This window comes from Canis aureus, chromosome 32 (genome assembly GCF_053574225.1).
Source record: "Canis aureus isolate CA01 chromosome 32, VMU_Caureus_v.1.0, whole genome shotgun sequence".
NCBI classification, from domain to species: domain Eukaryota; kingdom Metazoa; phylum Chordata; class Mammalia; order Carnivora; family Canidae; genus Canis; species Canis aureus.
Window position 1 is genome coordinate 33832077 of NC_135642.1, and position 27437 is coordinate 33859513.

The following is a 27437-nucleotide window of genomic DNA, read 5'->3' on the forward strand; positions in this document are numbered from 1 at the left end:
TCATTATCTGTTTATAATAAAAACTCTCAACAGAGTGGGTATAGAAGAAACATGCCTCAACATAAAAAAGCCTATATGTGCCAAGCCCTTAGCTAATATCATACTCAATGGTGAAAAGCTGAAAGCCTTTCCCCTAAGATGAAGAACAAGACAGGAATGCCCACTGTTACCTCTTTTTTTTTTTTTTTTAATTTTTATTTATTTATGATAGTCGGGGAGAGAGAGAGAGAGAGAGAGGCAGAGACACAGGCAGAGGGAGAAGCAGGCTCCACGCACCGGGAGCCCGATGTGGGATTTGATCCCGGGTCTCCAGGATCGCGCCCTGGGCCAAAGACAGGCACTAAACCGCTGCGCCACCCAGGGATCCCTGTTACCTCTTTTATTCAACATAATAGATGAAGTCCTAGCCAGAGCAATTATATAAGAAAAGAAAAGACATCCATATTGGAAAGGAGAAAGTAAAAAAACTGTCACTATTTGCAAATGACATGGTATATATAGAAAACCCTAAAGACTCCATTAAAAAAACTGTTGGAACTAGTAAATGAGTTCAGTAAAGTTGCAGGATACAAATCTATTGCATTTCTATACACTGATGACAAAATATCAGAAAGAGAAATTTTAGAAAACAATCCCATTTACAATTGCATCAAAAAGAATAAAATAGGACTAAATTTAACCAAGGGGGGGTGAGGGACTTATATATTGAAAACTACAAGACATTAATGAAAAAAGTTAAAGACACAAGTAAATGGAAAGTATTCCATGCTAATGATTTGAAAGACTCAGTATTATTAAAATGTCCATACTACCTAAAGCAGTCTACAAATTGAGTGTAATTGCTTTCAAAATTCCAATGGCATTTCTTATGGAACTAGAACAAATAATCCTAAAATTTGTATGAAACCACAAGAGACTCCAAATAGCCAAAGCAATCTTGAGAAAGAAGAATGAAGCTGGAGGCATCAAGCTCCTTGATCTTAAACTCCGTTAAAAAGCTGCAGTAATTAAAACAGAATGGTATTGGCATAGAAACAATAGATCATTGGAACAGAATAGAAAGCCCAGAAATAAACCCAGGCATATATGGTCAATTTATGACAAAGGAGCCAAAAACATACAGTGGGGAAAGAACAGTCTCTTCAGTAATTGGTGTTGGGAAGATTGGACAGCCACATGTAAAAGAGTGAAACTTGAACATCCATCTTACAGCATACACAAAAATTAACCCCAAATGGATTTAAGACTTGAATGTAAAACCTGAAACCATAAAACTCCTAGATGATAGACAACATAGGCAGTAAGCTCTTTGACATAGGTCTTGGCAATGATTTTTTTGAATCTGACAACAAAAGCAAAAGCAATAAAAGGAAAAATAAACAAGTAGAACTATATCAAAATAAAAACTTCTGCATAGCAAAGGAAACCATCAACAAAATGGAAACACAGCTTGCTGAATGGGAGAAAATATTTGCTATATATATATATTATATATATATATTATATATATATATAGTCTGTTACTTTACATACACACACACACACATACGTATACACTTTACAGAGAGAGAGGGAGGGCTAATATCCAAAATATAAGAAGAATTCATACAACTCAACAGCGAAAGAAAGAAAGAAAAGAAAAGAAAGAAAAGAAAAGAAAAGGAAAGGAAAGGAAAAGAAAAGAAAGAATCCGTTTAAAACTGGGTAGAAGATCTGAATAGACATTTTTCCAAAGAAGACATACATATGGGCAACAAGTATATAAAAAGATTTTCAACATCGTTAATCATTAGGGAAATCAAATCCACAATGTTATCACTTCAACACCTATTAGAATGGCTATTACCAAAACAATAAAAATTAACAAATATTGGTTAGGAAGTGGAAAAAAGTTCACTGTTGGTGGGAAAGTAAATGGGTGCAACCACTATGGAAAACATATGGAAGTTCCTCAAAAAAATGGAAATAGAACTACAAAATGATCCAGCAATTTCAGTTCTAGGTATTTATCTGAAGAAAATAAAATCACTAAAAGATAAAAGTACCCCCATGTTTATTGTAGCATTAGTTAGAGTGGCCAAGATAAGGAAACAAGCTAAGAATCCATGAATGAGGGAATGGATAAAGAAGACATGGTATATATATATATATATATATATATATATATATATATATATATATACATACAGTGGAATATTATTGGGCCACAAGAATTAAATCTTGCCATTTTCATATGTCAACTATACTTAAATAAAAAACAAAAAATCAGCCATTAAAAAAATGGTGGGGGGGATCTTGGCTCTTAAGACAGAGAAAGACAAATACATGATCTCTCTTATATGTGGGAGTAGGGGTGGCAGAAATGAGTGAAGGAGGTCAAAAGGTTAAAAAAAGTCTTTAAAAGCTAGTTTCTCTTTAAAATATCTTTTTATATATATTAAATCTCACCTCTTGAATACATGTCATTTTATGTTGTATGTGACAAAATGGGAAGTACACATACTGCTGCATGCCAAAGTATGATATTTTTCTCTAGGTAAAGTACTTTTGCAATTGAGTTGCAAGCTGACCTAGTCACTTATATTATGGAATGTCATTTTTACTTGAAAGAACAACTGACAGAGTATAGGTATTCAGAGTTGGGTATTTGGCAGATATTTTCTTAAAAGTAAATGAAACGAGCCAGTTACTCCAAGGAAAATAATTGACACCATTTGTTATTAATGATAAAATACAAGCTTTCAAGCAAATATTGTAATTTTGGAAAATTTGCGTCTGCTCCCCCCACCCATTAGTTTGACAGCCTACCAGTTTGTAAAGGGTTCTGATGAGCTCAGAGGCAATATGACTTTTTTATATTAATGGAATGTGTCAGTATTTGAAAGAGCTGTATAACTCAGTGAACCAGTATTTTCCAAATGACTAATATATGATGTTGAAAATCATGCATGGGTAAAAGAAGCATTCAAAGTACTAGACAGACCAATGGGTTGTAATGTAACAGAGTACAAAAAGTTCATTGATACAGTTTCAGATTCCACATAGCCACTAACCTTTAAGAACTATCATTTGTTCAGTTTTGGTGTCCTATCAAAGAATAACCACAATTATCTGAAAAGGATACATATATAAAATTTGTGTGAGGCCGGTTTTCTTTATATAGTTCAACACATTTCACCAACAGATTGAATGCAGAAACAGACATGAGAATCTAGCAGTCTTCTATTAAACCAGCCATTGAAGAGATCTGCAAAATGTAAATCAATGCCACTGTTCTTTTTTCCCTTTTCTTTTGAAAAAGTATAGCTATTTTTATTTAAAATGTTACATATATTCATATATAATAAGTTTTTAAATGTCATTTAAAACAAGTTAATGCTTATCAATTTTTTTCTTTTTTTTTTTTAAAGCTTTTGTTTATTGATTCAGGAGAGACAGAGAGAGGCAGAAACATAGGCAGGGGGAGAAGCAGGCTCCCTGTGGGGAGCCCAATGCAGGATTCCATCCCAGGACCCTGGGATCAGTCTCTTGAGCTGAATGAAGGCAGATACTCAACCACTGAGCCACCTAGGCATCCCAGTTTTTTTCTTTTAAGTTCTAGTATGATGAATATCAATAGATCTATTTCACATCAGAGCTCTTTGGGGTCTTCAATTTTTTGTTTATCTTTTAATTTTGAGATAATTAATAGTTGTAATAAATAATTCAGAGAGATTTCATGTACCCTTTACCTAGTTTCCTCTAATGGTAACACCTTGCAGAGGTATAGTTCAGTATTGCAACAGGGATATTGACAGTAATGCAGTCCACCTATCTTGTTAAGGTTTCCTCTATTTTACTTGTGCTCACTTGTGTGTGTGTGTGTGTGTGTGTACGCATATTTAGTTCTGTGCAATTTTATCATGTGTAGGCCTGGATTATTTCCCACACAGTCAAAATACAGAACAGCTCCATTACTGGAGCATTAAGGATCCCTTGTGTTGCTCTTTCTAGCCGTACTCAATTTTTCTATCTCCCACCAACCCTTCTTCCTGACAACTACTAATATGTTCTGTGTGGCTCTAATTTTGTCATTTCAAAAATCTTTAGTAGTTTTATTTTTTTAATATTTTATTTGTCTGTTGTTTGTTTATGAGAGAGTGCATGAGCAGAGGAAGGAACAGAGGGGGAGGGAAAAAGAATCCCAAGCATACTCCATGCTGAGCATGGACTCCAACGTGGGAGCTTGATCCCAGGACCCAAGATCATGACCTGAGCCAAAACCAAGAGTTGGAAGTTCAACCAACTAAGCCACCCGGGCACCCCTCAAAATCATTAGCTGTTTTAGTACATTAGAATCTTTCACTTTTAATTTCTAGTACAGTAAATATCAACTGATAAATCCTATAAAAATCAAAGCTCTGTAAGATTCTCTGTTTTTAAGACTATGAAGGTTTTCCAAGACCAAAGTATTTAAAAACAGCTACCTTGAAGTAGGAAGAATCATTCCTATTTCTCCTTCCCAAGCTACTACAGAACAAGATGTGGTTTGTGATGCCTCAATTCAGAATTCTCATGTTATCTAACGGGACCGTCAATATAAATGATGATTAGGTTCTTTAGTACAATTTGTCCATCCATGATATAGGTTAAATTGAGACTCTTCAGGATCCCTGGGTGGCGCAGCGGTTTAGCGCCTGCCTTTGGGCCCAGGGCGTGATCCTGGAGACCCGGGATCGAATCCCACGTCGGGCTCCCGGTGCATGGAGCCTGCTTCTCCCTCTGCCTGTGTCTCTGCCTCTGTGTGTGACTATCATAAATAAATAAAAAATTAAAAAAAAATTGAGACTCTTCTACTGACATCTATGATTCTGAATGATTCAAAAAAAGGCTTTAGCTTTCTGTTATATTCACCTTATTTTGTCTGTGGGTTATTTATTTATTTTTTTTTTTCTGTTTTTGTATCCTACGGGGTAAGAAAATGGAGTTAGAGATGACCATCTCCAGTCCTGACTTTTTAGGAAAGGAGAATGTGAAAGGAGGTAAGAATTGTGTTCAGGAAAGGAAATAGTATAGCCAAAGAATGAATTTTTCTCATTCTTTATTCTTGAAAAGCTGATTCTAGTGCTTCCCTTGGAACAATACAGAAATGGGAGGGATCATCAACCTTCTGTGGAAAAAAATAGTTTCAGAGGTAGTACCTAGGACCCTATCATCACTCATCAACTGCAAAGTTAATAGCTTTGCTGAAGGACAATGTGGTGAATTTCAAGAAGGCAGGAGATTATGGAGTGAGAAGACTTAGAAGAGCAGAATAGATGCTTCTTTCAGCAAAACCTTTGTCATAGTATGGACAGTGCCACGTGATTTGTGTTATGCACTGATTTCATTTATGATATTTTTTTCTTCCTTTGTTATACTTCCAACATAATATATCCATCCCCACACACTGGAAAGTTAGACAGGCTTAAATTATTAGGGTCTTTTGATCTGCTATCTCCTCCTTACCAGAAGAGGTCTTTCGGGTTTGAGCCTGAGATTCTATAGGGATCATTGCAGGAGAACTCCTTATGGCCAGTCTTACAGTCTTCAAATTGTATGTTCACTTGCACTTGCATTTTCTATAGAAGTACAGACTGGAGCAGCTTCACTGCTGACCTTGACCAGGCGCTGATTGGCTAAAATTGAGTGCTAAAGTAAGTCTTCTGTGAATAATAGTATGTAGCTTCAAAGAACTGTTGGATGGCTGGTTATGGAGCAAGCTACCGTGTCTTTCTTTTTTGCTTTTTCTTCCTTGCCTTCTGCTACAAGATGTCTTGGAAATTAACCAGAGTTACAATCAAATTCTTTTTCAAAGCAATCTTAAGTGAAATCTGGAAGTTCAGCAGACCTGCAGCCTCTGCTTTCTTTTCCCTTCTTCTTTTCTACCTTCCTTCCTACCAACAGTCAGGGTCAAAGAGTGTTTGAAAAGGAGGTGATTTCCTCCTTCACTAATATTTAAATGTTGTGGGGGTTTTTTTGTTTTGTTTTTGTTTTGTTTTGTTTTGTTTTTTAGATTTTATTTATTTATTCATGATAGTCCCACACAGAGAGAGAGAGAGGCAGAGACACAGGCAGAGGGAGAAGCAGGCCCCATGCAGGGAGCCCGACGTGGGATTCGATCCCAGGTCTCCAGGATCGAGCCCTGGGCCAAAGGCAGGTGCTAAACCGCTGCGCCACCCAGGGATCCCCTGTTGTGTTGTTTTGTGATTTACTTGGAATATTCTGCATTCTGTCAAGAGCTTTAGCTTTATGGAATGGAGGAATTCAGATTTCTCCCTCCATCCTCATTCTATGATTTCTACCTGCCGGGCTCTTGCAAACAAGCAATTACTGATCTTCAAGGATAAGCAAAGATAATCTTTAAGAAAATACAGTACACTTATTTTATCTCAAAATCTCAGTCAATAGGAAGCAGTTCAAATAACTGAGGATTTTTTTTCTCTGTATTTTAATTTGAGAGACCAATAAATTGATAAATGGGGGATGCCTTGGTGGCTCAGCAGTTGAGTGACTCTTAATTTCTTCTGGAGTCATGATCTCTAGGCCATGGGATCGAGTCTCCCATCAGGCTCCCCACTCAGCAGAGTCTGCTTGGGATTGTCTCCCTCTGCCTGTCTCCCCCACCCTCTCTTTCTCTCTCTCTCAAAAAAAATAAATAAATAAAATTGATAAATGGGATTTTAAATAAATACTTGTTCTTCTTTTTAATAACCCACCATAAGGGTACCTGGGTGGTTCAGTTGGTTAAGCATCAAACTCTTGATTTCGGCTTGGTTGTAATCTCAGGGTCATGAGATTGAACCCCATGCTGGGCTCTGAACTGGATGGAGCCTGCTCAAGATTCTTTGTCTCCCTCACCCCCTCCCCAGCACTCACTCTCTCTCAAAAACAACAACAACAAAACCCCACAACAAAAATTTTGTGAGCCAAACAAGTTTTTTAGGGGAGTACCTACATGTTTCATCCATGAATCAGGAACCTAGATTATTGTTAGCATTGCTGATGCTGAGTCACTGTAAAATCTTGAAGGACATTTGAAATTATCAAAAAAAGAGAACATAGCTATTAATGTATATTTGATGACATTCTGCTTTCTATATAATCTTCTCTGATCATTCTGAATATATCTGAACATTTATCTAACCATTATCTCCGATTATCTTTCATTCTTGGATAAAAGGAGTTTCTTAGAGTTATAGCAGTTGTCAGTAGAGCAGTCTTCCTCTCCACCTTTTGACTGTGAAGGTGAAGATATCAGACTCATATTTGTGAAGGGGAGGGGGAAAGATCTGTCCCAAACATTTCTTTGCTACATTTTCTATCCCCCCAAATTATGTTGCAGCCTTGAAATTTTTCTTCCATCAGTTCCTCTCATGTGTGGGAGGCAGCTGAAGTCAGTGTATAATTACTTCTTGAGGGGAGATTAATGGCTCTGGCCTTTCTTTATTCTCTCCAGTCCTCATTTCTGTGTCACCTGCCTATCAGCACTTAGATCTCTAATAGGTGCTATTAAGACTAATATCTAAAGGTGAATTGAAAAGAAGTATCATTAAAAAATAAAGGACATGAACTATTGGGAAACTTACGATATTTCCATTTTTAAATTCTCTCTTTTCAGGTTTTTCTTTTGTTTTGTTGTTTTATCTCCCTATTCAGTGAGTCCCAGGAGCCCTAGTGGCACTCCTTGGCATTTCAGAGACCAAGAATTGGCCCAGCTTTTATGGTTGTTGTAGCTATTAAGATATTTAATGACCTTAACTTTTTATATTCCTGTTACTTAATTTTCCCTGCTGGCACCAGTCTCTTGACAATTCCTGCTTTTGTATCCTAGGTATATGGAAAAGGTGGCAAAATAAGTCCTTTTCTGATTTTTATCCTTTCCTGGAGAATGGTAAATGAAGCTGTTCCAGTGAATAGTAGAATATGAAATCCCATAAAGCCATCTAGGTTATTAGATGAATATCACAGAGCTGCTTATTATGCACTATGGCTTAATGTAGATTATAGACGTGACCAAATGATAATTAGCAGAGCTTGAGCTGTAATTAAACATTATTGTGCTGCTCTATGATTTCTCCTCAGATTTCTGTTGCAAAGTAGGAAACCGAGTGGTTCTAAACCCATAGGTGGATTTATTTACTTCTTCCCACCCCTCAAAAAATCTCTTTTAATTAACTGACTAAATAAAGTCATCCTCACACAGAGATCTTGAATTCTACTTAGTACCTCTGACCAATAAGAGTAGTTTGCTCCGTATACGTGTTAATCAGCTTTGTATATTAATTCTGTTTTTCTATTTAATCATTTCTGCTAAGTTCCTTCTCTGTACATATTCTGTAGCAGGATTTAATTTGGCAAACTGCGCGCAACAAGAGTGTCTCTACTTACATCTTAGACGTTTTCAGGATCTGCCGGTACAGAACTGAGGGCTTGGTTTTATTTACAGTGTTAGTAGCTTCCCTTCTCCTTGGCCTCCCAGAGACACTGCATAACCTAGCAGGAAATGAAACCAGTTCTAGATACAGCTGTCCTTGATGCCTGAGAGAGAGAGAATATATGTATATAGAGAGAGAATATATGTGTATATAGGGAATATATATACATATGTAAGTCCCCAGGGAGAGAGAGAGTGTGTGTGTGTGTGTGTGTGTGTGTGTGTATAATATATATATATATATATATATATATATATCCTCCTTCTGTGTTTAGGATTGCTGTCTCATCAATGGAACAGGTTGCAACAAGACATGCTCAAGTGAGGTAGTCAGAAAGTTCAGAGGAGTGACTTAAGGTTCAGGCCAATCTGTCCAAGAAAGAAGACCTTGAAGGAATTTCTCTTGCTAGTAAAAGAATGATATAAAAAAGACAACAAACTCTAAGCAAAGAAAATGCATATACTGATTGTGAAATTGTTTTTGTCTCAGGTCTTCCCCAGGAGAAAAAATACAAAACAGAGGTGAGGCCAAGAGTAAAGATGATCTGTGTACTCTGTATCTAATTTTCTCTTTTTAGTAATTCTCAAGGGTAAAATCTCCAGGAAACTTCCTTCCAAAGAGATATAAGCAACCTTCTTGAAGAGTTCCTGAAAGAGCTTGATGATTAGACTCAGATTTCAGCTATACACAGGGGTAGTAAAGAGTTGAGCTTATGTTTTCTGTTTTTACTTTCTGATCTGTGCATAGAAATTTTAAAGGTCTTTCAGGGACCTACCACATCCCAAGAAGGTTGCCAAATTAAATGATGAATGCCTGATTTTCAGAAGTGCAAAAAGAAAGCAAAAATGCCTGTTGGCATTGACCATAATGCAGAAAATTCATTGTATGGGTTTTGACTTCCATTTCATTTTATAAAAGAGGTGGAGTTAGGGACGTATGGGGAGGGGGATAGGAGGTGGATGCATGCCAACAAGCAGATAGGGATAATGTTTTGACAGCTTCTCAGGTACCAGAATTCATCAGAATCTATGTTCTAGGGGATCCCTGGGTGGCTCAGCAGTTTGGTGCCTGCCTTTGGCCCAGGGCGTGATTCTGGAGTCCCGGGATCAAGTCCCACATCAGGCTCCCTGTATGGAGCCTGCTTCTCCTCTGTCTGTGTCTCTGCCTGTGTCTCTGCCTGTGTGTGTGTGTGTGTGTGTGTGTGTGTGTGTGTGATGAATAAATAAATAAAATCTTTAAAACAATCCATATTCTAGCATTCAGTGGAATCTGGCAGTGATGATTCACAAATAACTGTGACTTCTAAGCCAAAAAATGGAGAGCTAACTGCATAGAGTAGAGGCAATACCCAGATCTCAGCTTCTAGAGTAGTATCTGAGACCAGGAGTGTGTGTATGTGTCAAGAGGAGAGAAGTGGATTATAGGTAGAGCAGTGGTCATTCAGTAAAACCAGAGTTCTGTTGCATAACTGTCTAGTAGCTTGGATTATGGATGCATTTGTGGCTGTCTGGATGTAGGTCCATTGAAGGAGTACTCAAACTGTACTAAAAAATCTTTTATGGGGCACCTGGTGGCTCAGTCATTTGAGCATCTGACTTGATTTTGGCATAGGTCATGATCTCACGGTCATGGTACAGAGCCCTGCCTCTCATTGGAGCCCCACCTAGGGCTCTGAGCTCATCAAGGGAGTCTACTTGAGATTCTTTTCCTCTGTCCCTCCCCAGCTCACTTGTGCTTGCTCTCCCCGCCCCCCCTCGAAATAAATAAACCTTTAAGAAAAAAAATATTTCACAAGGGGAAGAAGACTCTCATTTTTAAGTCTGTTGATTGGTGTCATACTTAATCTTCAGGGAAGATTTGTCAGTGTGTGAATTGAGCACTGTTGCATGTGCAGGACACTGTGTTCAGTTAGGATTTGGGCCCTATAGACAGTACTTTCATCAGTCTGATAAATGCTAGGATTTTAAAAAGTTAAGGGATTATTACCCTCTTTATTATAACTTTTAACTGTTGATATATTGAAATCTTGGTTTCTAAGAAACTGCATTCGTGTGAGAGGTTCAAATTCTAGAGGTAGATTTCTGGTTTTTGTGTTCTCCTATTTCTGTGTGTGCATAATCAACTTCATCTGCAGACTGCCATGAATTGGCTTCTGGATAGTAACCGCACCTGCTGTTTCTTAAAGATAAATTTGATGTTAGATTCAGGCTCCAAAATGCTATTCTCATTAACTAGTTAGTCACTGCTGTAATCTCTACAGGTTAGAAACCCCCATCAGGTTGCTCCTAGCCCTCCTATAACTTTTAAGTAGATGTCCACCTAGCTAAAGATGAATTAAAGCACTAGTCTTGAAGTAACATTCCTAGGATCTGGTTATTTTCTCCCCTTCTTTATCCCTACCCATGTTCTTGGATTTTATACCCAATTAATGTATTATTTGTCAAATGATAGATTGGTGGGAAACTGGTGGCGGTGGAACATGCCTTAGAAGGCTTTTCTTTCTCATCAGTCTGTGTGCTCTAATATTGTTGAAATCTGGACGTGGTTCTCTGTCACTAGAGATTTTCAAATGAGACAGGATTTTTTAATACACTTTTAGCTAAGCACAGTTTATGAGAAAGATCATTAATAAGAAATCGAGCTGCACCAACCATATAAACCACTAGATATGTGGTGGTATCATGAGCTGGAACTTGAAAGGAAGGACCGAAGTCTTATATTTAGAGCCTTCCACACTGGCAGGAAAGAATGTAGGACTAGATTAAATATAGAGAAGGTATTTCCTCTAAATGTTCTCTCTGCAACTCAGCTACTACTTTTCTTTCCTCACAGATGGAGTCCCCTGTCTCTACACCGGCGGTGCTGCCACTGCACCTTTTGGTACCAGTGGTCAGTAATGACATCTCATCCCCCTGTGAGCAGATCATGGTTCGTACCCGATCAGTTGGGGTCAACACATGTGATGTGGCTCTAGCTACAGAGCCTGAGTGCCTGGGCCCCTGTGAACCTGGGACAAGTGTCAACCTCGAGGGCATCGTGTGGCAGGAAACAGAAGATGGTAAGTGCTATATGTGACTTTCCCATCCCTTCTCAACCTACTTCTGCCAACATGGGCTTATTGTTGTAAACAACACCAATTATTTTTTAGGAGTCTTAAGTGACCATAGTCTGCTGGTGATACCTATCCAGAGGATTGCAGCATACTTCTTGGTGAAATCATCCAGCTTCTCAAGATTACCACTTTTTAAAATTAATTATCTCCCCTTCATAGCTATCAACAGTGTTAGCCCTGCTATTTAAGCAGTCATTCGATAAGTACTTGCCAGGTAATTCAAACTGTGTCTATACTCTCCATACTCCTCTTTACCATTTTATATGGGAGAATTTGAATGTAAATGAACTTTTGGGTCAGGCTTGAAGAGAATAAAATAATGAAAAGACAGCTGTTGGAGTCAAGGAAACAGAAAACAGTCACCCTTAAATTGACTTGGTGTTGGCTCATTGAATATGCAGCTCTTGCCTTTTTTTAACACCTGGCGGTGCAGCCAGTAACTTCCCACTGGTTGCCTCTTTGCCCAGCCACCCACACCACTTGATGCATCTGTCACTTAGTACAGATTTTATAGGCCTAGGCAACAGGGAAATGTTCACATGGTCTTGTTTTCAGGCATCCACTAAGCAGTTGGCTCACTGTAGGGTGCTTCTGCCTGAGGCTAACATCCAGACTTCTAGTATGTTCCATTTGTCCCTGAGAATAGAATCTCTTCTATTTTGGAAGTTCATAAACCTGAAAAAATAGGGGTGCAAAGGGACTTCACCAGGTATTTCTGATCCCTTGGTACCATCTGTGGCAATTTGATTTCAGCACATACATTCTTTTTATAAAAAAAAAAACCCAAGTTCTTGTTAAAGAATGTGTGGTTTAAAGAGGGGCTGGGCCTCACAGTCCCACCAAGTCTCTGCATCAGTAACCAGACTTTCAAAGCATCCTCACTCTGGAGTGTAGAGGCCCAGAGGAGCACAGCTCATTATTTCTAATTATCATAAGCTATCTTGTCAGTTTGCCTGTGGAAATTCAGGTGTTTCATTCTGGTCTTTCTAATCAAAGTTTATTCCTCTGAATATTTTGTTGTGATTCAGTATTTATTTAAAGTCTACCGTGCAGTACGCATTGAGGTGATATATATAAAAAATTCTGTGGTTTTTTGGCTTTCACATTGTTAAACAGCAGTATAGTAAAGCTTCAGCTTTCAGAATAACATTGCTGATGAGGTTTTATAGTGTGCCTGAGATTGTCATGCCAGAAAAAAAAAAATCCTTTTGTGTTAGAAACTGATGCAGAGACAATGGAGAGAGAGGTTGACCCTAGAAGTTGACTCTGGGTAGGTGTATTCAGTATACAATCTGGAAATCACAAGTGGCTATCTCTAATTTTAAAAATCATCTGCCTATGACCAAACATCTAAAAAGCCACAGAGTCTGTTGGAATAACAAACATGTCCAGACCACAGCTCTGTGACACCAAGCAACCTTCAGGGCCTGTTGCCTCAATATATTGAAGATAGAAGACATCAATTTCCTGTCTATTTATTCTATCCATCTTCATAATGGTGACTTTTCTCCAAGGACAAGATACTTTTCATATATGTGAACCTGACGAAAACTTTGCAGGAAAATGAGGCTAACCCTTTTACTCTCCTGAGAACAATGGATACCTTTTTATCTGAGGATCCCTGTTCTCCCTCCCTGCCAAGGAGATGTTAGCGCGCGCGCGCACACACACACACACACACACACACTTTTTAAATTATTTCTTCTGAAAGGCTCTCTGGTTGTACCTGACAGCTTATTACTAAGTTCCCCTGTTACACATTTTGAATGCACCCTGCAGTTTATTTCACAATAGTTATCACAGTTTGTAATTTTATATAATTTTATTTTTCTAATAATGTCTGTCTCTTCCATGTTTTAGAAATCTGTGAGCTCAGGGACTATTTTGCTCATCATTGAATATCTATTACTTAATACTTGGCATCTATGGTAGGCCTTCAAGACTATTTGAATGAATGCTTACATCTAGTCATTGTCATTTCTAAATTATTTTTTAAAAGATTTTATTTATTTCAGAGAGAGAGAAAATGAGCAAGCATGAGCAGGGGAGGGGCAAAGGGAGAAGCAGACTCCTTGTTGATGTGCGGCTCCATGCAGGACCCTGGGATCATGACCCTTGCTGGAGGCAGACACTTAACCTACTGAGCCACCCAGGTGCCTCTAGTCATTGCTATTTCTAGATCTATGTTAACATATATCCAATGGATACTAAAATAGTTTGAAATTAGAAACCATATCAAATACTTTACAAAATTCTAGACCGTCTCTGAAACTCAGAATACATACTACTGTCACCAGATTTGAGATCACTCTAATTTATACCTATAAGATTTTTAGTTCTCTTACTTTTTAATATCATATTTTCTCCCATTTATTATATTGCATTTCAGGGCTTAGTACCTTTCCTCTTTCTTTTTCATTCATCACAAGGGAAAGAGAACTGTTCTGTAATTATATACTCTACTCTGCTTTCTGACCCTCCCAGAGGGCCTTCACCTGAACTGTCAGTTGGTAAAGGTCTGAATTGGGATCAGAGTTGGTTTACATTCCTTTTCATCTTCAGGTGACAGAGATTTCCTGCAAAGATCATTCTCTGCAGATCTATAAGATCTAGTATACTGAGTCTGTCCTCAAGTTAATAATAAGAACTATATATGGATACTTTTTTAAAAAATCCTTCAGCCTTCTGGGCTTTTTGTCTGCTACCTGACTCTTTGTACTTCTGTCTGTCTCTGCCCAGCAAAGATAGCAAAACTACTATCTTCAAATGGAAAAATCCTTAGAGCTTAGAGAGAAGCTGTGAATGTTTGGCCTCTGAGGGAAATGGAGGATTATGAGGTCCTTGTAGAACTGAGCCTTCTTGCTGCGAACAGGTGTAGGGGTCAGGACCTCAATTCTTCCTCGTTTCTTTGCCTACCTGTCCTGTAGTGTTGCTTCTTTCTTTCCTAGCTTTCAGTGCAAACCTTGCCTTGGAAACATCTTTAAATTCCTGCAGATTCTACCTCTTTTTAGGCTGTTCATAATACAGCTAGCACTGTAAAGATCTTACTTGACTAGGCTCAACCTTAGGACTTTTAAGACTCAAGTATAACTTGGAATGTTTTCTTTGGCTTTTTTGAGACTTAACACTTCTGCAGAGGTCTGATTCTACCTGATTTCATTTTGTCCCACCTCACTTCAGATAAAAATATCAGGGGTACCTGGGTGGCTCAGTTGGTTAAGCATCCAACTCTTTTTTTCTCAGCTCAGGTCTTGATCTCAGTGAGGTCATGAGTTCATTCCCCACCATGGGCTCTATGCTGGAGGTGGAGCCACTTAAAAAAAAAAAAAAATCAAAAGAACAGGGTTCCAAGTCCATTCCTAGTTCACAAGGCATACTTTAACCCAGGGTCCTGGAAACAATGTATAAGAATCTTTTTTTTGTTGGGGAGTACACTGAGTGGCCCAGTGGTTGAGCACCTGCCTTCTGCTCAGGCCGTGGTCCTGGAGTTCCGGGAGTGTGTCCCACATTGGATCCCGCACCGGGTCCGCATCAGGCTCCTGCATGGAGCCTGCTTCGCCTCCCTCTGCCTGTGCCTCTGCCTGTGCCTCTGCCTCTCTCTCTCTCTCTCTCTCTGGTTCTCATGAATAAATAAATAAACAAATAAAAAGATATTATTTTTTAAAGATTTTATTCTTTTTTTTTTAAGATTTGATTATTCTTTTTTTTTTTTAAGAGTTTATATATTTACTCACGAGAGCCAGAGAGAGAGAGAGAGGCAGAGGCACAGGCAGAGGGAGGCGAAGCAGGCTCCATGCAGGAGCCCGATGCAGGACCTGATCCTGGAACTCCAGGATCACACCCTCAGCCGAAGGCCGATGTCCCAATGTATAAGAATCTTTAAGGCAGAACATATTCTTTTGCTGAGACAAAATTGCTTCCTGGCTTCTATGGTGTTTTTAAGAAAGGCAAGGCTAACTTTAAGAATTCCAGGAGATGCTATAGGTTTTCTCTTTTAAGCAGCCACACTAAGTGTAGCATTACTTTAGCAAATGTGCTTTCTGGAAGAATTTGTGGTATGGTGGCAAGAGCACTGGAGTGAAAAATAGGAGAACCATTGGCTATTATATTTTGAAAATGAACAGTTTCATAAATCAAAACTAAAAAATATTAATACCAATGATGAAACTTCATTATACACTTTTATAAATTTGTTTTCTCAGAAAAACAAAACTACTTATCTTGCCAGTCTCCCATTCAGGGGATCTCCACCTGCATTTTTCAACTCCTGATCCTAGTCTGACAAGTGGAAGAATTCACAAAATCCAGTTGCTTTGGATGCAAGTATATGCTAGCTGACTTAACGTTGAGCTTGCAGTACTGCTTAGCAATTCCTTCATCACCTTGTTACATTCACATTTGTCAATGCTTAACCTCATTCTCAAGATTCATTCATTAGCCCAATTCATTTTCTTTTCATGCTCTTAAACAGCTAGGATCAAAGACACCCACCTAAACCCTCCCAGCTTCCCTCTTCTTTCTTAAAATGTATTTTTATGTCCTATTATTTCCTTTTTCTCTCCTTATTCTGAAGATTCTTTAAGATTTTATACCATGAATTTATCTATTCTTTCTTCTTCGTCTTTATTCTTTCCCCTTGTATTTAAATTCTTTCCCTCTGCAACAGTTTTTTACAGTGAAAGTATTTTCCTCATCCTTGCTACCCCTTTGAATTATTGACCTCTCTCCTTTTCATCACTGCTTGCTATTGCTGTTTACAATCTCTTTTTACCTACTCGGTATCATGCACCTTCTTGCCATCAGATTTCTTCTGCCACCATTTGACTGAAATAATCTTATACCAATGAATTTTCCAAAGGTCTTTTCTCAGTCTGCCCTAGACTTTTAGAAGCTCTACTGTTTCTCTATTCTTGAAACTCTCCTCTCTTGTCATTATCATACCTCTCAAAAATCTCATTTGTCTTTTTGACTGGTTATTTTCTTTGTATCAGTACTTCCTCCTTGTATTTATTAGGTCAGAAATTCCAGAAGGGTTTTAGGGTGCTGAAATATTGGTTCTGTTCTGTTGGCCTTTAGCCAGGGCCTTTGGCAACTGGTGCCCCACTCCTTTCTCCTAGACAAGCAGCCTTATCCACATATATTATTTTCATGTACTATGTTTGCCATAATGGGGAAAGTTGAGGAAGCATTGCGTTAAGAATGGGATTTGACTGCTAGGAACAGAAGATGAAGTAATAATGATTTAATATAAGAAAACTCTGATGGTAGGCAGTGCAGGGTTAGTGTGATGACTTCTAATGTCATCAGTGTTCCAGGCTCCTTAAAGTTACATCTTCATTGCAAGATTTCTAATGTAGCTCTAGACATCACATTTACTTTCCAGGATTGAAAATGAAGGAGAAAAGTAAAGTAGTTTCTGCCATCCACCTAATCTGTTTCCCTTTGACAAGCTTTCCCAGAATCCAGATCTAAGACTTCTGCCTACATCTCATTGGCTACCCTTTCTGCAAGGAAATGTAGTATTTTAACTGGATACATTGTTTTCCCACACAAAGGAAGAAGGGGAAGCAGGTAGCTTGCTCTGCTGCTCTACTTTGCATAACCTTCATACGTCGTAAATCCCAGAAGTCATTGCTTCAGCAGCCTTCTTTTAGGAAGTGCAGTCTTTTATATTCATGGCTCCAGCTGTCTCCCTTATATGAACAATCTCCAAATCTTTATCTCTAGACTTGACCTTTTGGCTAATCCCATTTTATACATCACCAGAAGCTGATTTCTTAAATTCAGAATGTTTAAAAAAGAATAATCTTTTTCCTGAAATTTTGCCTCTTTCCCTCTTCTGTTTCTCTTTATTACGCCTACTTTTATGACCTGTTTTACTGTATTACCATTCTACCTGTTTTCTAGGCTCACACCTCCCTAGAGTTATTTCTGACTCTTAATTTTAATTCTTCATCTTTTTTTTTTTTAAGCAAGCTCCACACTCAACGTGGAGGCCAACATTAGCCTTGAACTCATGACCCTACACCCAGGTACCCCTATTCTTCATCTTTTCGTATAGTTTTACTGGTTATTTTGGGGATTATAATATATGTATTCAATTTTCCACAGTCTACTTAAAATTGGAACATTTTTACTACCTCAAGTGGAATGTAGAAATCTTACCACTATGTAAGACCCTTTCCCCTCCCTTTCTTTATGTTGTAATTGTCTTATGCTCATTGCCAAAAACAGGTAATGTTTTTTAACAGTTGGAAAAAATCAAAACAAGAATATTATTCTTGTGAAGATTATATGAAATCCAAATTTTATTGCCCATAGATAAAGTTTAACTGGAACCTAGGCGTATTCATTTCATGTATTTACAGCCACTTTGCACTAGAGTGGCAGAGTATTACAACAAAGACCATATGGCCTGCAGAGTAAAAAATATTCACTGTGTAGTCTTTTACTAAAAAAGTTTGTAAACTCCTGGTCCTATGAATTACATTTAATACATTGAAAACCCCATCAGACAATTTTTAGAGAATTTTCCCTTTCAGTCATGTGATATATACTTTAAAAACTCAAGAGAGGGCAGCCCCAGTGGCACAGTGGTTTAGCGCCGCCTGCAGCCCAGGGTGTGATCCTGGAGACCCTGGATCGAGTCCCTCGTCAGGCTCTCTGCATGGTCCCTTCTTCTCCCTCTGCTTGTGTCTCTGCCTCTCTCTCTCTCTCTCTCTCTCTCTTTCTCTCTGTCTCTATGAATAAATAAATAAAATCTTAAAAAAAAAAAAACTCAAGAGAGTAGTTTATTACTTTTACCCATATAATATTTCTGTTGCTCTTTCTTCATTCCTGGTGTTCCAGTTGTATCTCTCTTGTTTTCCGTCTGTCTGAAATCTGAATCTCTTCCTAATTCTTTTGGAGCAAGTTCACTGGCTATTAATTCTCTGAGAATGTCTTTATTTCACCTTAATTCTAAAAGATATTTTTTCTGGATACAGACATCTAGATTTGTATTTCTTTTCTTCTTACACTTTAAAAATGCTCTGTTTCCTTTTTTATAGCCTCCATGGTTTCTAAGAAATATGTAATCACTTAAGTCATTGTTCCCCTATAAGTAATGTGTCACTTTCCCCTGTTTACTTCTCTGCATTTTGATTATGATTGTGATGTATCTGATGTGGATTTCTTTGTGTTTATCCTGTTTAGGGGTTTATTCATCTTCTTGAATCTGTAATTTTGTCTTTTTTCAAATTTTCGGAGTCTTCAGCCATTACTTCAAACATTTTTTTTGTTCTGTATTCTCTCTTGCAGCCTTTTAGGACTACAGTAAATATAAGCCTATCCTTATTAGTTTCCACCTAGGATTCCTTTTTTTTTTTTTTTTTTTTTAATTTATTCGTGAGACAGAGAGAGAGAGAGAGAGAGGCAGAGACATAGGCAGAGACATAGGCAGAGGGAGAAGCAGGCTCCATGCAGGAAGCCCAATGCAGGACTCGATCCTGGGACTCTGGGATCACGCCCTGAGCCAAAAGCAGATGCTCAACTGCTGAGCCACTCAGGCGTCCTTCCACCTAGGATTCCTAGGTGTCTTTTCTACTTTATTAGACTATAAGATAGCTAAAGCCAGAAATTGCATTTTATATATCATTTTATTTCCCCCAAGAACTAGTTCAGTCTTCATACGAAAAGTAAAATAATAGATAAATATTTGATTAAACTGCCTCTGCCTTGTGCCCATGCATTTTAGATATGTAGATAAAAATACAATTTTTTGGTAACCTCTCTCAGGTTCATTTGGTATGTACTAACTAAAAATAATAAGAGTTTGCTTGCTCGCTTGCTTGCTTCTTTTTCGTCTTTTCCTCCCTCCCTCCCTCCCTTCCTTCCTTCCTTGTCTTCCACCACCAATCTTTTGAAATTAGAAAAGTCAGAGATAGAACCTTAGGTGTTTTCAAAGGAAATGGTTTGAAGTTATAGTCTGAGGAACTTGAGCATGGAGGAGCCTCAGAAGCAGTCATAAGAGGAGTATGGGGTGCTGAGTGGGCAGGCCTCAGGCCCCACCTTTGCTACCCCACCACATACAACCCAGAATAGTTCTACTTTGGGGTGATTTATATGTTAGGCTTCTTTGTGAAACTATATTTGAAGGGGATTCTGCTGCTAAAAAGTTGTGATATCATTTCTCTGGGTTCACTTTTCCACTCCAGTTGCTCTTAAAATATCTCTGAAATCAGTCTGGCCTTTACCAGAATATCAGAAAGACACCCCCCACCACCACCACCAAATCAGAAAGACAGAAGTTACAGGGCTCTAAGACCATGTTTTTGAAGCTGAAGTGAGTACAACTCCCTGTATGGAATGAAAAGCTGTAAGTTTGGCCCATCTTCCAAAGCTGCATTCTAGCTTAAAGATTTAGTAAAGAGAAGGGAGTTTCAACTTCTGTACTCATTAAATAAATATGCACAAGTATCCTCATCTCCGTATTTTTATTCAAAAACTATAAGAGTGTCAGGAACTATTTGAGAATAACTGTCTCAAGGACTAATGGTATCTTAAAGGCATAGTAGTGCAAAACAAATATCTGAACTAGCGTTGAGAGAGTTGGATTCTAGAACAGATGGTAACTTTAGCTAGCTTGTGTTATCTTGGTTAAGTCTCTTAACTTATCCTAGCCATAGATTTCTAATTTATGGGGGCTTGGGCTAGATTTGCACTGTTTAGTAAAACTTTTTGTGATGGAAATACGCTGTCCAAAATGGTAGTCTAGTCACATGTAATCCTGAGCACCCTAAAATGTGGCACATGATACTGAGGATTATTAAGTTTAAATTTGGGATGCCTGGGTGGCTCAGCAGTTGAGTGTCTGCCTTTGACTCAGGGCATGATCCCAGAGTCCTGGGATCAAGTCCCACATCGGGCTCCCTGCATGGAGCATGCTTCTTTCTCTGCCTTTGTCTCTACCTCTCTCTCTGTGTCTCTCATAAATAAATTAATTAATTAAAAAAAAGAACTCTTATTAAGTTTAAATTTAAATGGTCATGTGTCACTAGTGATTTACTATATTGGACAGCAAAGGGGCTAGATGATCTTTATGTAATATGTACTCTGGAAGCGTAATAATAAACTGTGAGATAGAAGAATAAATGTGTGGGAGGGTGAAGAAGCCACCCTTCTTCAGTAACTACATTTGCACAGACCCAAGGTGACTCCTATGACTCTGGCGCCTGTTACCTGGGAGAACATTTGGCCCTGCTTCAAACTCTGTGGTTGAGCCTTGTACTTTGGTCTGTGGGTTGCAGTTTTCTCATTATCAGAGTAATAGGCAGTGGTTTTGCTTAGCAGGAAGTTAGTTTGCCTGTGGTAGCTCCACTGAGAACCTGCCTCAGCAGTTCTTCATCCTCATCTGATTGCAGATCCCAGCTTCAGGTCTTTATCCTTCTTGCTAAAAAAAAAAAAAAAAAGAAGGGGCTGTCCATTAATCTTCTTTCATGGAAATGGTAACCTTGATAGTTACCCTTGGTATATTCTGTGTGATTCTGATGTAGGGAAGTATGTGTGTGAAACCATGAAGTATCCAATTTAAGATATTTATACTGGAAAGTTATGCTGGTTCTCAGCTTTTGGTTTTTCTTTTTCCTTTACCTAATTAACAGTCCTTCACCTTCACTCTTCCCTCAGGCAGCACTTACCTGGAGAAAGAAATGGTGCACAGTGACCATGCTTTCTCCACTGCTTAGCCAATTACTTACTAGCCTGACTCCGGCAGAAACAGCTCCACCAATAGGAGAGTCATAAAGAGTCTAGCAGCCATTGTCTGGCACCACAAATCTTCATAGCAACAGACCACCACATGGCAACAGCAGCCACACAAAGGAAACATTAGGGAAATCAATACTTACTTTCTCCCACCCCTCCCCCACCCAAAACAACAGCCAACACATTTTTCCCACCTAGCAGCTGACTCCCAGGGGATGCTTTAGGGCAGTTACGTGTCTGTATACCTTTGTAGATTATGTTATCTGCCCACTGTCATATACTTAAATCCTGAAGCCCTAAGGAAAATTTTCAGTTACGGACTTTTTTGAGATTCATTTTACAAATTGTAAAATAAACTAATATCCAAGGAAGAGAGATGTCCTTTTGTGTACTGTCACCCATCACCTCCCTCACCCCAGGAAAGCACAGTGGGGTGGTATAGTTGGCCAGACTATGGATTTGGCAGATGAGCAAGATTGCTTAAAATGTGATTATTTTGATATTTCAGTTGTTACTTTAAGATGGGTTCAGAGACATACATATTTTGTTATGAATGTTATCCTTTAAAATAATTTAGTTACTAATACTTACGTATGAAACCCAGTAAGTGATACTAAGGCAATAAATACAGTCTGGTATAAATGGCATATGATTTGGCCTATGATTCCAAGAGGTAAAAGGATAAGGTTGTTTCACTGGTCTGGGCCATAGTGTCCTCATTTGTGAAATGAGGAGGTTGGTCCACATATCTCTATGGTCCTTTCATTTGTGATATTTACAATTCTGTGATCATTTGTGTGGGACAGAAGAGAACTGTCTTTGTTAATCATTCATTGGTTGTGGTGAGATCTGCTGGAAGATGTTGTTGAGCCCTCTGGTCTCAGTGCTTACACTGCTAAAAACAGGTCCTGGCCCTGCCCTGGTTGATAAAGCTGCTGTAACAATGATGGGCAGAAGCTATTAACAAACTTGGCAACCAGCCTTTTCTCCCACAGCAGTAGTTTTCAGACCGGTTCAGGCAGAGCTTTGCTCCCAGGTCGCTGCTGTTGCCTCTTAATGATACCAGTAAGAACTCCCTCTTTCTCTCTCTTCTCTCTGGCTCTGACTGCTTTATGAAACAAGAAGCTGTTCTGCACCTTTTCTGATACTTCATTATCCTATCTCCCTCAGGCTTTACTGAACAAAGAAATCATAGGGCATCAACTTCATAATTTAGGCAGCTGGAGATCATTTCCCCAGGATAGGGGTGGGTAGGTAGCTCATTCCCCCTGGCATGAGGCAGCATTGCTAAATGGCCTGTGTTTTGTCTGCCAGGCTTAGGCTTTGTTAGGCCCATTCAGCCTTCTCTGTATTTGAGTTAAATTATAGTGGCAAACCAAGCCCCTGTACTTTCAGAAGGGTAGGGGTTAGGAAAAAATGGAAAGTGTGTCATTTATAGTCCCTGCTACTTGCTAATTGCTCAAGGAATTTTTGTTTAATCCACTGTCACTGTGCTTACTCCTGCCAGATCCTTTATTTCCCCTAGTTGCTGCCTTCATGGCCTTCTCCATAGCAACAAGCTCTGTGACAAAAAGGCTATGGTGAGAAATTGAGTAGTTTCCCCTCCTACAAGCTGTACTCTATTTTTTGTTTAGTATGTCTTTAAAAAGCCGAAAAGACTGCTATCGAATACTTTTCTACCCCAATTGAACTCAAAATCAATGAAACTTTTTAACCCTGAACTAATTCAGTGAAAAATCTGCCTTCTACTTGAGTCTGATTATGCCCACCTTTTGAAAATTTTCTTTTATCATTCAGTATATTAAAATACTGTGCATATTCCCATTTACTAAGCTCCCCTCTGCTTTTCAGCTTTTAGCCTGCTCCTTAGAATTATTCTATTAAAATATCTCCCAGAATCAGTTATCACTATGGAGAAAGAATGGATGGAGAAAGTAGAAACACTTTCCCCCACCACTACCACCCCAAGCGCTGTTGCATTAGACACTAGACTGGTCTGCTACCCTGGAGTTTGGGCAGACTGCCCAAAGTATAGAACTAGCTTACATCTCAGCTGATCCTGATACTGATGCACAGGAGTCACAAACCCAAGTGTTTTTGTTTTTATGTTAATAGATCTTATTGAACAATAACAGATATAAACATGTGCACAAATTATTAGCAAGCAAGTCATCAAGTTTTCAAAATGAACCCACTTTGTGGTATCAGTACCTAGATGAAGAAATGCATTATTACCACAACCCCAGAAGCCCCTTCATTCTTCCCTTCCAATAACTAACCACTTAAAAAAAAAAAACATCTATTCTGACTGCCAACTTCATGGATTAGTGTCCTCTATTTTGAACATTATAAAAATAAAATCATTACATTGTGTACTTTTTTAATGTCTAGGTGTTTGACATTATGCCATTGAAAATTATCCATGTTGTTACGTGTAGTGGTACTTTGTTCTCATTATTTTATAGTATTTCATTATGTGAATATAACACTATTCAGTTGTTGATGAGCATTTGGATTGTTGTAGTTTGGGCTGTTGTGCAAAATGCTGCTGCAGAAATTGTTGTATGTGTCTTTTGAAGACTGTATGTACACATTCCTATTCTGTATATACTTAGGAATGGAATTACTGGGCAGCCCTGGTGGCGCAACGGTTTAGCACCGCCTTCAGCCCAGGGCGTGATCCTGGAGACCCAGGATTGAGTCCCACGTCAGGCTCCCTGCATGGAGCTTGCTTCTCTCTGCCTCTCTCTCTTTCTCCCCTCTGTGTATTCTAATGAATAAATAAATAAATAAATAATCTTTAAAAAAAATAAAAGGAATGGAATTACTGAGCCCTTCAGTACATATCTGGTCAGCTCCAGTAGATATTGCCAGTTTTCATGAGTGTCTGAACTGATTCATACTCCTACTTCTGATTAGAACCCTGGTTGCTCTGCATTCTTACCAGCACTTGATCTTACTTGTCTTTTTCGTTTCAGCCATCATGCTTGGTGTATGGTATCTCATTGTGATATTAATTTGCATTTCCATGAAGATCATGAAATTGATAAGATATATTTTCATGTGCTTATTGTCCATTTGGAAATCTTTTATGAAGTGCATATTCAAACATTTTAACCACTTTTGGATTGGGCTGTATGTTTTTTCTTATAAATTTGTAGGAATTTCTTACATATTCTGATTATGAGTCCTTTATCGGGGGGGGGGGGGTGTGTATAATGTCTTCTATTTTGTATCTTGCCTTTTCTCTTATGGTGTAACTTTAAATGAATTAGAGGTTCTTCATTTTTGTGAGATCTGGTTTATCTTTTATTTCTTTTATAGTTAGTGCTTTGTGTCCTATTTAAGAAAATTTGGGGGGCACTTGGTGGCTCAGTCAGTTGGGCTTCTGCCTTTGGCTCAGGTCATGATCCCAGAGTCCTGGGATCGAGTTCCACATCAGGCTCCCTGCTCAGTGGGGAGCCTGCTTCTTGCTCTCCCTCTGCTGTTTTCCCTGCATATGCTTTTCTCTCTGTGTCAAATAAATAAATAGGAAAGAAAATTTTGCCTTTCCCAAGATAATAAAGATATTCTCCTATATATTTTTTGAGAACTTTACTTTTTAAATTTTTCATATATAGATCTACAGTCTATCTGAGATTGATTTTTCTTTAGGGTATTAGTTGGGAGTCAAGATCCTACTTTATGTATATGGTTACATAAATGACCATAAATGACCCAGCACCTTATTGAAAAAGGCTATTCTCTCCACCATCACCCCTGCACTGCAGTGTCAAATTTGTCATAAGTCAAGTGACATAGGTGTGGGGTGTGGGTTTATTTCTGAACTCTTCTGTTCTACTCATCCATTTGTGGTCTTGTGTGAGTACTACACTGTCTTAATAACTATAGCTTTCTGAGGCTTGGTATCTAGTACTATAAGTTCTCCAGCTTTATTGTACTTCAAGATTTCCTTGGATATTCTTGGGTTTTTGCATTTTCATATAAATATTAGGATCAGTTTGTGAATTTTTATGAAAAAAAGACACACACACAGCCTGTGGAGATTTTGAGTGGAGTTACATTGGCTTGACAAATAAATTTGGGAAAGAGCCAAAGTTTTATCCTTTTATTTAAGCTAGTGTTACTCAGTTGGGGATTGGCATAGTGGTACATGAGATCAGAGCAAGTCAGTGATACCACTTAGGAAGCTTGTTTAAAAGATATGTTGACTATCCCTTATTCCTGATGTTCTGAATCAGCAGTCTTATAGAGCTTAGCTATTTATTGTGAAACAACTTCCCAAGAAATTATGATTTGCTGCCATCATCACTGTTCTCCACCCATTCTGTTTGAGAGCCACTGACCTAGACTGTAATCTTGGCTAGCAGCAGTAATTCACTGAGGCTAATTGAGGTAAAATCTGATTTAATCAATGCCAGGTCTGCTTTGGAGGCCATATTTCCTAAGACTACAATAACTACCAAAAACTGGGTGGTTTAAAACAAATTTATTATCTCACAGTTTTGGATGCTAGAAGTCAGAAATCAAGGTGTTAGCAGGTCAGTGCTCTCTCTGATGTAGGCAAGAATGTTTCCTGGCCTTTTCTAGCTTCTGGTGTTTGCCAGCAATCCTTGGCATCCCTTGGCTTATAGATGTCATCACTCCAGTCACATGGTTATCTTCTCCCTCTGCCTTCACATCTTCTTTCCTCTGTATGTGTCTGTCAGTGTGGCCAAATTTCCCCTTTTTATTAGGACACTAGTCATACTGGATTAGAGCCCACTTAAATGACCTCATTTTAACTTGATTGCCTTTGTAAAGACAGTTTCCAGATAAGATCACATTCTAGCTATGGGAAGTTTAGGACTTCAATATTTCTGTTTTGGGGGACACAATTCAACCCAAAACAGAAGCCATTGAAAATTTCAAAATACTTATTGTCACAAGTTAGAGGAAGGAAATCCAGAACCGTTTATAATAATAAGAGACGTTGCTTTGCAAAGCCGCTCTGGACAGAAGATCATCCACCCTCTGACAGTCTCAACCATTCCTCTCTCTACATTACTATCTCCCCTTCTTTTGGCACTGAAAACTACAATGTGGTTTGGTTCTGCTCTGTTAACAAACCCTGAAAATGCCACGTGGGGGTTACCAGAAAGAAAAAGAGGCTTCAGCAGTTAGCTGTTTCTGTCAGCCTCTAGCTGAAGAAGACTGGAAGGAAAAGTGCCTCATGTAACCTAGCTACTAGCCATGTTCTTATCCTGGTTTTTCCTGTTAGGCCATAAAGCAGTAAAACTGTGGACAAGTGTGATTCCATCTCAGCCTCAGGCAAGTATTTCTTCAAAGCTGTCCCATTGAGATGATACCATCCTTCTTATTTCCAGTAGCTTTCAGACAAGGACTCCAGCTGGACAGCCGAGGGCATGATGACCTCTGTTGGCTGCCCCCCAGGGTGGGTACAGTGTGTGGCTACCCCAGCAAGAAGGAAAGAGAAGATGTAAGATTTCAGGGTGTAGTGAGCCAGCCTTTGATGCACTTACCCAAAGTTTCCATGGTGTGGGAACTTATAGATGGGAGGAGAAATTGTATTAGATCTTTACTGTTCCTCCCCAGCCTCCTTGTCCCTACAGATTGGGGGTGGAGTGGCTTACATTTGGTAAATGTGACAATGGTTTCAGCTGCCCCTCTATTATACTTTTGCCTGAAATTCTGTGGAGAGAAAATACCATGGTTATGTGAAAATGGTTCCAGGATGGTGGGTGTTGTCTTGTGCTTTCTTGGTTCATTCAGCCCCAAAACATCTCAGAAATAAGAAACTTAGGACTTTTTTTCCTGTCAATCCCAGGACTGAAGGCAGAAGAATTTGAAGACACCATTTTCTATAGCAGTGGTTCCCAGATTTTGCTGTACATTAGAATGTGGGGGCAGGGATTTAAAGACATGATACTCAGGTCTCACCCAGTTAAATTAAATCACACTGTCTGTAGTGGGAGCCAGGTGTCAGTATTTTTAATCATCTAGGGGTGCATCCCATTTACACCAAGTTGAGGAAGCACTGTTCATAAGCTTCAAACATTTTGGCAAAAGACTTTATTCCAAATTGCCTTATGGGATAACTTCAGAGGTTTATACTTAGAATATTA

The 27437-nt window shown here is 38.7% G+C and overlaps 1 protein-coding gene and 1 long non-coding RNA gene across 6 annotated transcripts in view; one reads left to right on the forward strand and one right to left on the reverse strand.

Moving 5' to 3' along the window:
• ZNF609 (zinc finger protein 609) overlaps positions 1 to 27437 on the forward strand; it is a 208939-nt gene that overhangs the window by 141622 nt on the left and 39880 nt on the right. For all 4 annotated transcript variants that reach the window (XM_077881405.1, XM_077881404.1, XM_077881406.1 and 1 more), the window contains one exon: positions 11289 to 11514. In XM_077881405.1, coding sequence (XP_077737531.1) covers positions 11289 to 11514 — 226 coding nt within the window. The remainder of the gene's footprint in view (positions 1 to 11288; positions 11515 to 27437) is intronic.
• On the reverse strand, positions 2940 to 21378 carry LOC144303370 (uncharacterized). 2 transcript variants are annotated; one of them, XR_013370446.1, is made up of 4 exons: positions 21246 to 21378; positions 20788 to 20998; positions 8410 to 8559; positions 2940 to 3247 (listed from the first exon to the last, which is right to left on the reverse strand). It is a non-coding gene; the product is annotated as an uncharacterized LOC144303370 (long non-coding RNA). The 2 variants fall into 2 exon arrangements; XR_013370445.1 differs by having other exon boundaries at positions 2952 to 3247; positions 8410 to 8514.